This window comes from Toxotes jaculatrix, chromosome 3 (assembly GCF_017976425.1).
Source record: "Toxotes jaculatrix isolate fToxJac2 chromosome 3, fToxJac2.pri, whole genome shotgun sequence".
NCBI classification, from domain to species: Eukaryota; Metazoa; Chordata; class Actinopteri; family Toxotidae; genus Toxotes; species Toxotes jaculatrix.
The window spans coordinates 208,807-224,282 of record NC_054396.1 but is presented as its reverse complement, the minus strand read 5'-3'; the positions used below and the strand labels follow the sequence as shown (position 1 = coordinate 224,282).

Below are 15,476 nucleotides of genomic sequence, written 5' to 3'. Positions count from 1 at the left end.
GCTGGGGGACTTCCCATGATCATCTGCACACCTCTTCTCTTCTCTCTTTCTCTCCTCAGACCCACTCTCACTTTTATTAGCCTTTATTACATGTCATTAACTCTGTATCTTCTCTCTCCTGTAGTCCTGTGCACAAATAATGAATGATAACATATTCTCTCTGTTCTGTCTCTCTCTGTACTTTTCTGCAGGTATCTGTGGTTCCGGAGCTGCATGTTCTCTGTCTGTGGTCCTGGCTCCACTGACCTGCCGCTGTTTATTGTCTATTATCCATTTCTAACACATTACTATGTTTAATGTTCCTGCTACAGATAAATTTTGGATTAATATTCTATGCCAACTGTAATGTAAATAATTACCAATCATGACAGCTTTTTGCTTCTGAGCTCTGTTTCCTATCATAACTGTAATCTGCTGAGCACACAGTAGCTAACTGTTCTGTAATCTGAATGCTGGCCCTCTAACATTGTTCACTGCCAACCCTGTTTGTGTCATGTTTTATATGCTGCATGTCCTTCTCCTCCTCTCCTCTATGACCGCCTTCATCATCAGCCATGTCAATGAGGTCACATCAGTGTGTTTGCTAGTATACTGACTCGATATAGTGTTTTTGTTAAAACAGTGATCTTGTTCAATCACTTTGGTTAATCTCTAACATGTTTTAAGTGTGATCTGATCTTTTACTGTGAATTTATTAATAATACACACTGCCAAAGAAATGAGCTTGAAGATTTGAATTTACAGAAAGAAACCTTTTGAGTCTGCCACTGTAGCTGCATATTGACATTACTCTTTGTCCTTGACAGCGTTCTTAAAACAGGAAATCCTCCAAAACTCAACATGTTTTAGCTGATGCACAAATTAAATGGGTAAAAGTTTTTTCTGTGTATGTAGCATTGATAAGCATCATATAAACATTTTATGAATACTTAATTAACAATTTATGCAGAATGAAAAGAATGATGTGGCTGTAAGCAGAATTAAGTGTCTCAGTGTATTTGTTAACAACTATAACTCCTTCTGTGGACACCCTGAGTGAAGGTTGGTGTATAAACAAATAATGAATGATAACATATTAAAACACAACTGTAATATTCTAAAATACATCTTTAGAGGAGAGGTTATAGTTGTAGTTACTCAACAGCTAGATAAAAGTGCAAGCTTAAGTTAATAATCCATAAAAATATGAATCAATTTTTAAAAAATCTGTTCGTTCAGGGAACTCACCCATAGCTTTACATCATATCTTACATAAAATGTAGAGCTGAAACAATTCAAAATTATAAAACTGATTTTCAAGTAATCATCCCTGTCATTTATCAGATAAATATGCCAAAAATTCTGTGGTTCCAGCTTCTCAGATGAATTATCTTTAAATCTTACAGTAGTTTGATGTCAAATATTTTTTTAAATAAACATATGTAAATAATAATAAATAATAAATAAATAATAATAAATAATACATTAAAGAAACTGATTATTTAAGAAAAATAGATCAGTTCACTGGGCGCACTGTGCGCACCACTGTGGTAGGTGTTCAGTTCACAACGTCGTAATGACGTAACCCAAAGGGACGCGCTCGCAGGCGCGCTGAGCGAAAAAATATCATATATGTAGCTGGCAAGCCAACAACAGACCACCGAGCCAGTATTCAGGATTCAGATTGTTGTACGTGTAACTGGTCGTGTTCCGATCCTGCAGCTACCTCACAGCTCAAACGTTTGATTTACCGGGTTCGTGTTTGAAATCCACCCTGGAGGGACAGCGAAGTACCGGGAGGAAGAGCACGGATTTACGGACTGTCCGCTCCTGTACTGAAACTGGACAGCCATGGGAGCTGTTCTGGCGGCCTTTTCCTTCGCAAGTTGGGTAAGTTCAAATATTGCCAATGTGAAATGTGTTATTTACAACCGCCATGTTTTAAATTGACGGGAAACGTTACATAGGGTGACGGCATGAAGAACAATCAGCAACAGGTAATATCGCTCCAGAGGACCGTACAGTTCACCCCGTTCCCCTGTGTGGAGAGACTGGCACGCCAAACTCCACACAAATGTCTGGTGTTACAAACCATAGTCTTTCCCTCGTCTTTGGGCTAAGATAGAGCAGAACCTCACATACTTCAGATAGCGCTTCGGGGTGAAGGGTAGTTTATTCACAAAGCAGCACGTATTTGGATTAAATTCCATTTACTTGTATTTTTGGTGGGACGGAAAGCCGACCTCCGATCAAATAGCTGGATTTATAGCCACGTAATTCACAATTCGTGCAGAGACACAATACGTTATAGTGTAAAAGAATGAAGTTAGAGGAATATTGGTTATTTCGGTACCTGATCGCCCTTTTAAATGGCTGCGCACTGCTCACTTCCACCACCATCGTGAACTTATTTTCTTTGTAATGTTATCTCAGGTTGTCATTTTATTGAAGTATATCTACTGACAGCTTACAGAGACATTTCAGGTAACTTATCCTATCTTTTCCAAATGTGTGTGTCCACACGCACATAATTAAAATGCTCCGGACTGGCTAACAGTAAAATGCTTAACAGTCTAGCCTGTAGCTAACCTGCTAAATGTTAGTCATTCAAGGTGTTTCAGCCAAAAAATGTCTCCAACATGAGGGACAGTAGACAGAACTTGAGGCCCACGGCAAAGGAAAGGGTTAATCATAACACACTTGGTCATCTGCTTACACGTGATTAATTGGATTAACTGTGCTTTGTGGCCTTGTTTTACAGGGCCAACAACAAGGGCCATATTCAGAAAAACTGTCAGCATAATGGATGCAGTTGATGGTAACATCATCCGTGTTATGTATTTCAAAAGAGGAACAGAAGATTGTCATTTGACGAATAAACTAATTATTTCAGCACTGTCTTTCTTTCCTCTGTATTCTTCAGTAAAGAATTGTCAAAGCAAGTGTGTTACACAAATTGAGGAACATGCTTCTGTCACTTTTATGCTAAATTGCCAAGGTTTATTTTGGTTCACCACAGCTTGACCTGGTTTGTCATGCACCATTATCTGGCTCACATTACCATGGCCTCGTCTGTGGTTGCACTAAGCTGACCTTGTCTGGCTGGCAGGGGTATTAACTTGTTGACAGTTTTCTGGGCCTCCTTATCTCTTGACTCCACTCAGTTGTCAGTGTGTGGGAAAGACACACAAATAAAGCAGTGTAGATACTGGTGTATGTTAAATTAATACACAGGGTGAATAGCCTAGTAGTAGATAGTCTTCTTTAAAGGGAGTCACCCTCAGTTTTAGGAGTCATGTTTTGCTATAGTTTAGCAATCTGTAGTAGTAGGATCAGTAGTCGTTACAATTTAAACAGAGCATCAGACTGCCATGTTGTCAGCTGTTCTCACATTCATACACACTTTATACATATATTTGATCATGATAAGAAGAAATTTTGAGTGGACATTTTATGGAGATTAAACATGGGATATGATCTCTTTATGTCAGTGGGGTTTTCTTTTAAAATCTCAAAATGCTTTTAGCCTTTTCACAGGATATTTTTTATCAATTTATAAGAATGTGCAAACAGACTTTGAGATACATTTTCAGTATTTAGTAGTCCTAGTAAAACGAAAACGGGAGATACTGAACTGAAAGTAGCTGAATTAGCAGTAAGAGTAACCAATACAGTAAGGATAGGTTGAAAGCCAATAGCCAGTTAACTGACCAATGTTACTCCCTCTGCGCTCCACCCACCCACGTGAAAGAAAATTCAGCACGGTCAGATGTGGTGGAAAAATACTTTCCACCTGAGGAGAAGTGAAATAAAATTCTTTAGACAGTAACTGTCTTTTGTTGTTTCATTACAAAAATAAAATTTACAGAGTAATCAATTTCTGCAGAAGGACAGAGCTCAATCAGCAACGAATGCTATACAGATCTGACCCTGAGTTACAAGTTCCCAGGGCTTTTGATGCCTGTTTCTCACTTCCCGGGATGGCAGGGAGACAAAACAATCTGAAGGTCAAAAGTTATGAACAACTGAGATAAAGTGTAAGTTATGCTTGGAGACACCAGAGACATAACAGGTATCTTCACAAAGTACAATAAACAGCATACTCAGTACATTAGGCCATTACAGGTCAAGTTGTATGTACTTCACACAGAATTTAATATATGAGTTTATGAGAATATACGAGTGCATTATAAGAGAATATATGGCTATATGATAAATTGACATTACATCAGACATGAACAATCTCTGACATTTTTAGGAATTGGAAGCCTGTGGAACTGTACTTCTAAGTCAAACGATAAATGCCTAATTAATGAAGTAAATGATTATGGATCACTGAACATCAAACTTTCAGTTCAACTATTAGAGCTATAGCTTTCTCTCAAAGTGCGCAATTCCAGATGAGAAGCATGAAAATATAATGGAGGAAACAAAAATATAATAAAAATGTAGCTATTAGCTCTATATGATGTATTCAGTATCGACTAAAATGTACACAAAAGATATAAGTTGCACTTTAATATGAGTGAAAGTGATACTGCAGTTAAGATTACTGTTTGAATAAAACATTTCAGATTCAAAGTTAAGTTTCCTAAGTTAATTACAAACAATTATTATTTGAAGTATAATAAAAATAAAACATTTCAAGAGGAAATGTGTGTCTGCAGATTTCATGACTGGAGAGGCCACAAACTCTATTTTAAATCCTCTATATCTCAGAAACTAAAGCGGATACAAGCAGAAAATAAAGCACCCTAGTTTTTGGGTACAATGGCATTATTTACATAAATTCTGAGGCAAATCCAAGATGGTCAGTTGGTCTGTTGATTTGCCATGTAATGAGCCAGTACCCCTGTATCCTTGCGTTTTTAGATTTTTCCTCAAATTTGTCACTCATTTTTCCTTTCAGATGCTGAAATGTGTGATTTTGTTTGCCCTCAGGTGCCATGCCTGTGCAGCAGTGCAACATGTCTGATGTGCAGCTGCTGTCCGAGCAGCAGAAACTCTACTGTGACCAGGATCATTTATGCTTTCATCTTGCTGCTGGGGACCATCGTTGCTTGCATCATGCTCTCGCCGGGTGTGGATGCGCAGCTCCAAAGGGTATGAGACAATCATGGAAATACAGTAATTGTGTTTAAAAAAGACATTTCTCTTCACAGTAATGCTCTACTTCTGTATCAGATAGAATGAGAATTAATCCTATGTATGATGAATGCATCTGTTACACTGACATTACAGCGATATTGATGTAGCTAAGTTCAGTTATTTCTATACTGCATACACAGCATTTATTCTGCTGTAGTTGCCTGCCTAATTCAAAGACCCAATGCTAACCTGGAGAGATGGCCAAAGATGTGCTGGTGTAGCTTTGAATGACATCCACAGACTGATACTGATATCCATATGTGAGAGTTAAAAAAAATCAGTTGACAATATGTTGACCAATATTCATATGTTTTAATATAAGCACATAACGTACATATCTGATAACAGTCCCTTCCTTCTTATTCTATTTTACTTTTTTAAGCTGGATATTGTGCAGTTAAAAGGTAACACAGCTCTCACACAGTGGTGCCTGGTTTCCTTCAGACATGGTGCTTAGAATTAAAACCAAGCAGTTCAGTTTTTCTTTCTCAGTCTGAGAGTCCTTTAGGTGCTTTTATGCCAACTCCAAGCCACCTTCAGGTGAGTTTCACTGAGGAGAGTCTTCTATTGTTTAAAGTAATTCCATAGTAGATTTACTTCAGTGTTGAGGGTCATTGTCCTGCTGTATTGTCCAGCTTCTCCTGAGCATCAGCTCCAGGACAGCCATTCTGACATTATCCTGTAAGATACCTGGATAAACATGAGAGTTTACTTACTCCGTGATGGCTAGCTGTCCAAGTTCAGAGGCAGCACAAGTCCCAAATCATGAGGCTCCCTCCAGTGCTCTTCACTGTTGTTAAGATGTTTTTATGTTTCTATGCAGTGCCCTTTTTTGACATGCATATGTTGTACATCAGTGGCAAGGCAAAGGAGAGGGTTGTGTGTTTCTCACCACTGAGTGCATCAGTAAAACAACTCAGTGGTCAAAGAACCATTTCTAAAATTATAATGTCAGTGTCTTTGTGAATGTATTTGTGAAAGTTAATGTATTTTTCTTAAAATTACTCAAAAAAATCTCCTGATTGTCAGTTTGATTGATTGTCAGCTTTCCTGTCTCATTCTGTCCACAGGATGTTTTAGTATGTGGTGATATTTGTAAACTACTGCATCTAAATCATACCATTGTCAAGTGTGTCATTTCCTCTCATTACTTTTTTCCTTGGCCACACACCAGTCATGTTGTATGACTTGGTTGTGTTTCAGGTGATGGAAAAAAACTGTTTGCATTTCCACTCAAAGCCACTGCTATAATTTTAGCTTTGTTCTGGTCTCTACTGTGTTGACTGAACTCAAAATGTGACCACATGACCAACATGGCAGCTTCTTTCTGCATCAACAAATGAGCCAATTAGTCTGGGTACAGTCATAGTTAATTTCATCACTTAAAAGGTTCTTATTTTTAGTTTTGTTGAATTTTCTTACCTAGCCGTACTCTGCATCATATGAGCGTCAGCTCCTGATCATCTTTGCCTTGTTTATAGATGCTTTGCAAAGTTAGAATGTGAATTCCTTTGATTTGCTGTAGATCCCAGGCTTCTGTAAACAAGGAGCAGGCTCTTCTATCCCCGGCCTACAGGCTGATGTCAACTGTGAAATGTTTGTGGGCTACAAGGCAGTGTACCGTGTCTGTTTTGGCATGAGTATATGGTTCCTGGGATTTTCCATCCTTATGATCAACATCAAGAATAGCAGAGACCCCCGCGCTGCCATCCACAATGGGTGAGGACTGCAGTAACACCAGCAACACATACATTTTATTACCAGTTTACTTCAGCGTGGAAGGTGGTTTTGACCACACTGTTTAATGTGTTTTTCTAACCTATATTCATCTGGGGAGCTTTAGCATGCTTTTTTTTAAAGATCTATGAGTCTTCAGATTCATTTCTTAAACTATACAAGTGTAGAAGGTACAACCCTAACCCAAAAGGACAGGCAAACATCAGGCCAACATAAAATGTATTTAATGAAGCTTTTTGGTTTTGATGAGGCGAAGGAGAGGACATGCAGACCTTCAAAGCCCTGACAGACCTCAAAACAAAGGCAAAAAGTGTGATTTTTATTCTCACCTCACACAGTCAGTCCTCACTGAAACAAAAAGGCTTTCTCCATCCTCTCATTTGCAAACTGTAAAACTAGGTCAGAAGTGTCATAAACATGTTCAGCAGTTGCCCTTTGTCCTGCATTCACATTTGATGTCTTGTGATTCCTTGCTACAGGTGCAGTGTTTTTTTTGTTTTGTTTTTTTTTTGTTTTTATTACTGAGATATCGTACCTTCTTAATCCATTATATTTTTGATTTTTGATGAATCCTATAGTTCATTAAGTTTCCAAAAAAAGTGACAACCATCTCATCACTTTTTATGACCAGCAATGAAAAGAGAAAATTCAAGTTCATGTCCATGTCAATCAGAATTTTTTTCTTTACTTTTTCTTTATTTTTTATTTTCTTTTTTCCCTCTTTTTTTCCAAAGTCATTAGGACTTCCTATTTTTTTTATTTTTTTTAAGTTGTACTAAAGCATGAATTGTGTATGTGATTTCCAATTTATTGGACACGTGATTATTTGTGATTGACAATAGTGTAAAACTGGCAAGTATACGCCAAATAACTGGTCAGCTAATACTTTAATAAATTAATCAGTCAGTGATTCCCATTAAATACCTGCTACAGTTTCATAATAAACCAAAAATATTTTACACTTTTCACTGTGGCTACCTGCCATCACATCAACATTCATTGTTATTTCATTGTAGAGGTGTGGAGCATAATTATTCGCTCAGCCCTGTTTTCCCCTGCTCTCGCTTTCTCGCTCTCACACAAACACATTGACAGAAGACCCATCTGTGATAGTTGAACTGGGCATCAGGAGCGACAAGATGTTATAATATGCCTGTGCAAAATGAAGCACTTGTTATTTTAGGTCTTATAATGCTGGTTGTAATAGACACACACGATTCACCTACACAAGATAAAGCAATACATTCATTTGATTATAGCATAAAAGGTCAAACATGAAATTGGTCATTAAACTATTAGATTAAACTATTAGTAAAAACTGAAAATGAGAAGCAATCACATTTTGCAAATATGCATAAGAATGCAAGTATCAGGCTGTAATCCATTCCTGCAGGTACTCTGTGAAACAGTAAGAGACCAGGCCAGTGTTTTTATTTATTAATCAAATGTCCCTCTTAATGTTATATTTAGAGAAGCAGTGGACATTGTTTAACTGTGAGGGTCAGATATGATCTCAAATTAAATAGAAGAATATTATAACTGCCTGGCCTAAGCAGTTTTTTTTATCAAGGGTATGTGAATGTGCATTCTGTATACCTTCTAACTGTCAGTTAACAATTTGTTTTCAGATTTTGGTTCTTCAAGTTTGCTGCCTTGGTTGCACTTACAGTCGGTGCCTTTTACATTCCAGATGGGCCTTTTACCTACAGTAAGAACTTTGTAGTTTAAACTTTTGGTAACTCAGATCATGACATCCAGTATACACATAGGTTTGATAATGTATGATGGATGAATAACTGATCTGTGTGCTCGTGTTGTTGCAGCGTGGTTTGTTGTGGGCTCCGGTGGGGCTTTCTTTTTCATTCTGATCCAGCTGGTGCTTCTTGTGGACTTTGCACACTCCTGGAATGAGTCCTGGGTAGAAAAGATGGAGACCAGCAACTCCAGGGTCTGGTATGCAGGTAAGTGACGCAAGTTGTGACCCAGTAACACAGTGCACTGCTCACAAATGAAACAAGCAAAAAACACATAAAATTGGTGGATACAACAAAAGAACACAAAAGATTTGAGATGTATACATGTCTTGTATACCTACAGTGTTTCTGAATAGTTACCATTTCTGCCTTCTGTTTTTAGCTTTGTTGGCAGTAACAGCCCTCAACTACATCCTGTCATTTTCTGCTGTGGTGCTGTTCTTCATCTTCTACACCAAGCCTGATGGATGCTTCATTAACAAGTTCTTCATCAGCTTCAACATGTTGTTCTGCATTGTGGCCTCTGTTGTCTCTGTTCTGCACAAAGTACAGGTATAGGACAGAAAAAAGCTCCCATCAAACATTCATTACTTTGATGCAATGATGCAAAAAGAGAACATCCACAATATCATGAACATCCGTTAAGCCTGGGCACATTTAGCATATGTACAGTGACTACAATACGGTAGAATAGTCCTAGTATAATATACATGCTTTCAAAAATGACCAGAGAGTAAAATGTACACCTCCTTGTCACAGCAACAAAAAGCAGTTAAGTAAATGCACATATATCTGAAAATGTGTACGTGCATCTATAATGAGTACACACATCTGTGAATTTGTAGAATTCAAAAATCTGATTACATACACATGGACTGAGACACAGTTGCACACCTCTATACTCACATTTGTAAATATTGTTGTTACAGTAATGGCCCCATAACTGCCCCCCTTTGTTACTGTTGCTATACACTTATTCAGTTAACAATGATGACAGTGGCAGATTTACCATCAAGATTTGTGGTCACTTAGAAATCAGGAGAAGTATCTTGCACACAGAGGATGCTGAAGAGGAACAAATCTACGAGGAAAGAGATCTAGGTTCAGACAACAGAAGATCCATATCTCCCTTCTCTCAACATTGGAAGTGAGGTCACTGGACAAGAAGATGGACAAGCTGGCAGCCCTTGTGATGAATGGGAGGGACCTGTTATTGAGGGTAGTGTTATGTGAGACATCTCTTCTGGAAGATACTGCTGATCCCATCGCTACTATCGGTGGCTTTCAGATGGTTCAAGTGGACAGAGTAAAACTTTTCTGCAGCCCAGACATCAGATTTACCACCTAGGTTGTTGTTTACCTTTGCCCCTCCACTCACCTGGCAACAGTGTTTTATGTCAACCATTCTGTTATCGCGAAACTGCAGTCTCTGCAGCCCAATGCTTTCTTTGTGATCTCTGAGGACTTTAACCCATACTCTCACTCAGTTTGTGGACTGCCAGAGGAGACAGGACCCTAGACCTGCTGTATGCTAATGTTAAAGAAGCCTTGAGATTTTTCCTCATACATACATTTACATTGTACATTTGCATTTGTATGTTTTTCTGCTCACTTCCTGTGGATTTATGGGTATTCATATTTTACAATTGTCTTTACTCTTTTATTTCCGCTTTCCTAACTCTGTATTGTGCAGTTGTAGCAAAGCACTAGACTGAGGCTTACTAGAGTGGAAATTTGCCATGAGCCAAAATTCTGAGCAAGGAGCATGCAGGACCACAGTGGAGAAAGTCCACACAGTGAATGCACTGTTATGAACAGGGCTTTTTCTCATGTAACCTGTAACCACACAAAATGTTGTGTCATGAAATCCCCATGGTCTGGGAAGTAGCGGGATGCAAGTCAGATATACTAAAAGCTTGTAAGGGATAACAAAGGAATAAACTTATTACTAACAAATTTTTGTTTTGGACAAAAAAAGACCAAACCTCAAAATCCTTAGGAATCCAAAGACTGACAGGCCTGCTGAATGACTGGTCTGAAGAGAGAGGGTGTTGTTTTACACATTGTAAAGCAAAATTGTTGCTTGAACACTGAATCACGGCTTATTTCCAAAATAATCTTAACCTACAGGTTCATGTACTGGCTTTTCCCATACTTTAAGTGACATCAAGGAGTATTTCTAAAATCTTTAGAGTATTCCTCATGCTTTCTTTTGAAATAACGCACATATGAGCTTCTAGTTCAAACTTGCAAGTGTAGGAAGTACATTTTCTGAATGTTTAGATTTCTGACTGTTTTATCTGTGTGTGTCTCCAGGAGTCTCAGCCACGTTCAGGTCTTCTACAGTCCTCTGTCATCACCCTGTACACCATGTTTCTTACCTGGTCTGCCATGAACAATGAGCCTGGTGAGACTGTAGTTTGCTTGAAATATTCCTGTAATCACAATAATGATGAAGTTATGGCTTGCAGAAATAATAGTCATCTATTAGACCTCAACAAGGAACAAGACAATGTTGAAGTGTTTGCATTGTATGCAATGTTGCAGTAAGAAATAGGAAAGTGAAAGTCAGGAACATGTCTGCAAAGGAGGTCTTTAAACAGCATGCATGGTTTTTTCCTTCCTCTCTCAGACCGAGCATGTAACCCTAGTCTGCTGAGTATCTTCCAGCAGATCACGGCCCCCACACTGGCCCCTCTGGAGATGGAGAATCAGACAGCAGTGGTGATCATTGGTACAGAGGAACCTGTCCTAACATCCCCGTACCTGCAGTGGTGGGATGCTGAGAGTATTGTGGGGCTTGTCATATTTGTCCTGTGCATTCTATATTCCAGGTAAACCTACTGGCCCTGATAAAGATATGAAATATTATAGCTTCTACTTGCAAACAATCCCATGGCCAGTCTCTTTGAGTAGACTTCACAAAGTCTTCACAGCCACTAAATGGACGTGTGACTTTGTCTATTTTCTCTTATGGTTGTGGTTTGTGCTTTAGGGTCTTTATTAAAATAATAATAATAATAATAATAATTTGGGGTATTTATAACAGAACAAACAATATCTGTTTGTCCCTGTTTTTCCCACAGCATTCGTTCATCCAGCACCAGTCAGGTGAACAAGCTAACCATGGCCTCCAAAGACTCAGCCATCTTGGCTGAGGGCGGCAGCAGCCCCGACGTATCAGAGGAGTCAGCAGGGCCCAGGCGGGTGCAGGACAATGAGCGGGACATGGTTCAGTACAGCTACTGCTTCTTCCACTTTATGCTCTTCTTGGCCTCACTCTACATCATGATGACCCTCACCAACTGGTATAGGTCAGTACACCTCCTCCCTGGAGTCCAATTCAGCCCTAATGTTAAAGTGGTAAAGAATAGCCTGTCCACTGTTTTATAAAACAGGTTTGTAATCAGGAATACAGTGAGGTAACTGTCGTCTTCCTACCGTCGTCTTCCCACTTCCATCCCACCGGCACCTTTATACGCCTTTAAACACGTATCATTTAACAAGACTCTGAACTAAAGGTGTCTTACCAAATTTTGAAAGATCTCTTGGGTAAATATCAGTGAGCGGTCAAAAATTCCAGAGCTCCACACTTTTCTGAACTTTGCTACAAAAACACAGTCACTGTCCCAGGGTACTTTGTAGTGTGATAACCTCTGTCACCTCCTCCACTTCCTCCTCACACTTAAAGACTTCTGCTTCTACATGTGAGGATTCTCTTAACTTTGTTTAGAGACATCAGAGCCAGGATCATTCCATCTGTAGCTACTTGAACTATCTGCTCCGAGAACGCTGCAGTACAAAATACCCTGAACACGATCACTCTTCCTGGACTTCATCATATTATTGTTTTTATGAAAACCTCCACCTATTCTCTTGACATTATTCCAGTTATTTCATTCCATTATTTTCAAACAATTTATTGCCCCAGTCATCAACAGGTCCTTGGAAACCAGATCCTTCAGACCTGAATAATTACTGGCCAGTCTCCAAGCCCCCCTTTGCAGGGATCTACTTACAGAGCAGTCAGTTTATTGTGAGCTGAGTCTGGAACTGCTCTCCCTAACATACAGAGGGGGAGTTTCATTGCCAGAATCTCTGCAGCAGAGGAGGCGAGTGCAAAGTCAGTATGACCCACTAGGTCTTTGTTTGTGCCCTGTGGTGAGGCTCATCATCTTCATCATCAGCTGGCATCATATTTTGTTTTGGATGAAAGATATTTTTTTCGCCTTTAAACACAATGAGTAGATAAACGATGATGACTGAAAGACCTCTTGTTGTGTTTCCTGATAGCCCTGATGCCGACTACACCATAACTAGCAAGTGGCCTGCAGTGTGGGTGAAGATCACCTCCAGCTGGGTGTGTTTGGCCTTGTACATCTGGACCCTGGTGGCCCCCATGATCCTCACCAACCGAGACTTCAGCTGATAAGTAACTCTGACTCCACTTTATCGTCCACAAACCTCTTCTCCACTTCTCTTATTTTTTTACAGATACTATGGCCATATTGCCTACATATTACTGTAAGAATGTACTCACAATTTATACTTTCTGGTGGAGGTTCATGGTGTGGTTAGGGGTGCCATAAAAGCTGCTTCAGGTACAGGTAGTTACTGTAGTCTTTTTATACCAGTCAGTAGCAGCTGCTCATTAATTAGAAGTCCATGAGGATCAGATGTTTTTTTTATAACACACCTCGAAGAAAGTCATTCCATTTTATGTTTTTTTTTTTTATTTCTGCTGGAGCAAGAAAAATGTTATTCTAATTTAATCAAATACATTTTCTTTGTTTTCTCATTGCTTAAACATAAATATTCCATTACAACCATCCTCATCACAGGTTTTAATAAAGAGGGTTGTTTGTGAACTGCACACAGTAGTAAACTGATATAGTGTGCTGCTGTGCATTCCAATGCCTTATATGTCTGGTAAAGGTTTGAGATGTTTGAATGTATCAGGAGTAATAATAAGTACATGAGCACAGTAAAACATTGCCGATAAACATGACACATTTCCACAATATGACTCAAAGTCAGTTTAAGTTTCTGCCAAATATTTATGACCAAGATATTCATTGTAAAGGTGTCTTTAAGATGTGAGTTAAATTTCAGTTTGTAACATGAAACCATAAACTGCACTGAACACAAATACAGTCCAAACATTTGGTTAAATCTCATATTTCTGCATCACTGTATGAAACCAAATAGATTTTGCTTATAATGAACGTTTCTTTCTTTTCTAATTAAAAAAATATGTTTTGTGAGAAATGTCAATGTTAATTAAATAACTAAATGTATTTAAGAATATTAATGTGATTGACCAAAGTGGCTGACTGTAGCCACTGGATGAGCACTCAGCAGTGCTTCTGCAGTTTGAATTTATTTCAAGATTTACTTTATTCATTTTTCACAACAGTGACTTAATGCGCAAAACTCATAACACAAATAAACGAGCCTGCTCATCATGCACCATGTTTATCAGAGCAACATTTTATATCAACAATGAAATGTAAACATTGTCGCAATGTTCGAACAATCATTATCAATGCAGTGGATGTTTCCTTTTTTTTACATTTTACTTTTTTGTGTGGGTCATCTGTAAATGCAAGAATTTAGCAGGGCAGTTTGGCTTCTTGTGAGTCTGTCTGTGCACTGAGCTCATGATTTACAACAATCATGCAAATACCTTAAAGAATAAAGGCAGATTTACAACTCAGATTTTATCATGATTTAATCATCTGTCTTATGATTCTGACTGTGGAAGCTGGAGACTGCAACAACACATTAAAAATAGTTTGCCGTAGTTTACTGATGCATTAAAAATGAGTCAATATTACTTTTTTGTCTCCACTAGGTCCTGATTATTATCTGGCTCTTTAGCTGCTAAATGCAGCTGGTTTCTGACTGAGTCTGTCTAAACCTGTCAATAGCCTGACTACTGACCAATCAGATCAAGGGAAAAACTGATTTGTCTACAGGATCCTCACAGGGACACAAGAGTTTACAATAAAGCAATAAAGCAAGAAAGCATCAAGTATTTTTATAGATCGAGTGGAATGTTTTTTCTGTTGGAGGTTTTCAATGTGTTCACTCTGGTTTTAAACAGAGGGAGAGTTTATCAATAAACAATCATAAATATTCCAGCTTCATCTGAAGTGAACAAAGATTCTTTGATTGACAGAATTCCTGACTGAGGAACACGAGGACTCTGTGACCATGATTGTTCATTCAAACTAAACACTGATGTTTTTATTAGTAAAATGATCTACACACTTAAATTTTTCATCTGATAAATTAACAGTTCAGTCAGATTGACCTCATCAGACATGAACTGCTTCTCTCCTCTTTGCTTTGGCAGCAGAAACCCTCTGACATAACTTTTTTCCTGTTTCATATGTTCATAAAAATTTGTTACTGTTTCAGTGAGGAACTTCTTGTTCTTATTTACAGTAAATCTTCAGTCTGACTTTATCAATTGTACATTATTTCCAGTGTTTCTTTTCCATTCTAGTCATATGATCATGCTGTTTACATTTCACCTTGATAAATATTAGTGTTGTGTATCTATAAGTGAGTTTACCTGCATGTCACTGTTTCCTCTCTTATCATATTAAGGACTTTATTCATGGTTCTGACGATGTTGCTTGTAATTAACTCTCAGCCTCTGCCACATGAACACACTTGTGTAGCCTGGAGTCTCTTAGTTGGTGCACACAGCAGATCAGCTGAACAAACAAAAATGTGAAGTTGTCCTATAAGACAACACAGAAATCAAAACTGAATGAAGAATTAAGTTTCCATTAATAACTAAATAATGAGTTAAGTAAGTTAAGTTTTAGTTTCTTACTTTTATTATCC

General features: G+C 38.3%; 1 protein-coding gene across 1 annotated transcript; it reads left to right on the top strand.

Annotated features, from left to right (window-relative positions):
- The first annotated feature begins 1,575 nt into the window (after positions 1–1,575).
- si:ch73-267c23.10 (serine incorporator 1) lies at positions 1,576–15,021 on the top strand. Its single transcript, XM_041034065.1, has 10 exons — positions 1,576–1,869; positions 4,921–5,082; positions 6,653–6,846; positions 8,493–8,572; positions 8,688–8,825; positions 9,001–9,170; positions 10,935–11,025; positions 11,251–11,452; positions 11,705–11,932; positions 12,912–15,021. Exons 1-10 carry the CDS (start codon positions 1,831–1,833, stop codon positions 13,045–13,047), a joined length of 1,440 nt encoding a protein of 479 aa, XP_040889999.1. The 5' UTR covers positions 1,576–1,830; the 3' UTR covers positions 13,048–15,021.
- The last annotated feature ends 455 nt before the right edge of the window (positions 15,022–15,476 follow it).

What these genes read in the sequence shown, in the direction of transcription:
- si:ch73-267c23.10 (XM_041034065.1), top strand. Translation starts at nt 1,831, where the DNA reads ATGGGAGCTGTTCTGGCGGCCTTTTCCTTCGCAAGTTGG. An exon ending in CTCCAGGGTCTGGTATGCAG is followed by an intron (nt 8,826 to 9,000) that starts GTAAGTGACGCA and finishes TTCTGTTTTTAG; the next exon opens with CTTTGTTGGCAGTAACAGCC. An exon ending in ACCCTCACCAACTGGTATAG is followed by an intron (nt 11,933 to 12,911) that starts GTCAGTACACCT and finishes GTTTCCTGATAG; the next exon opens with CCCTGATGCCGACTACACCA.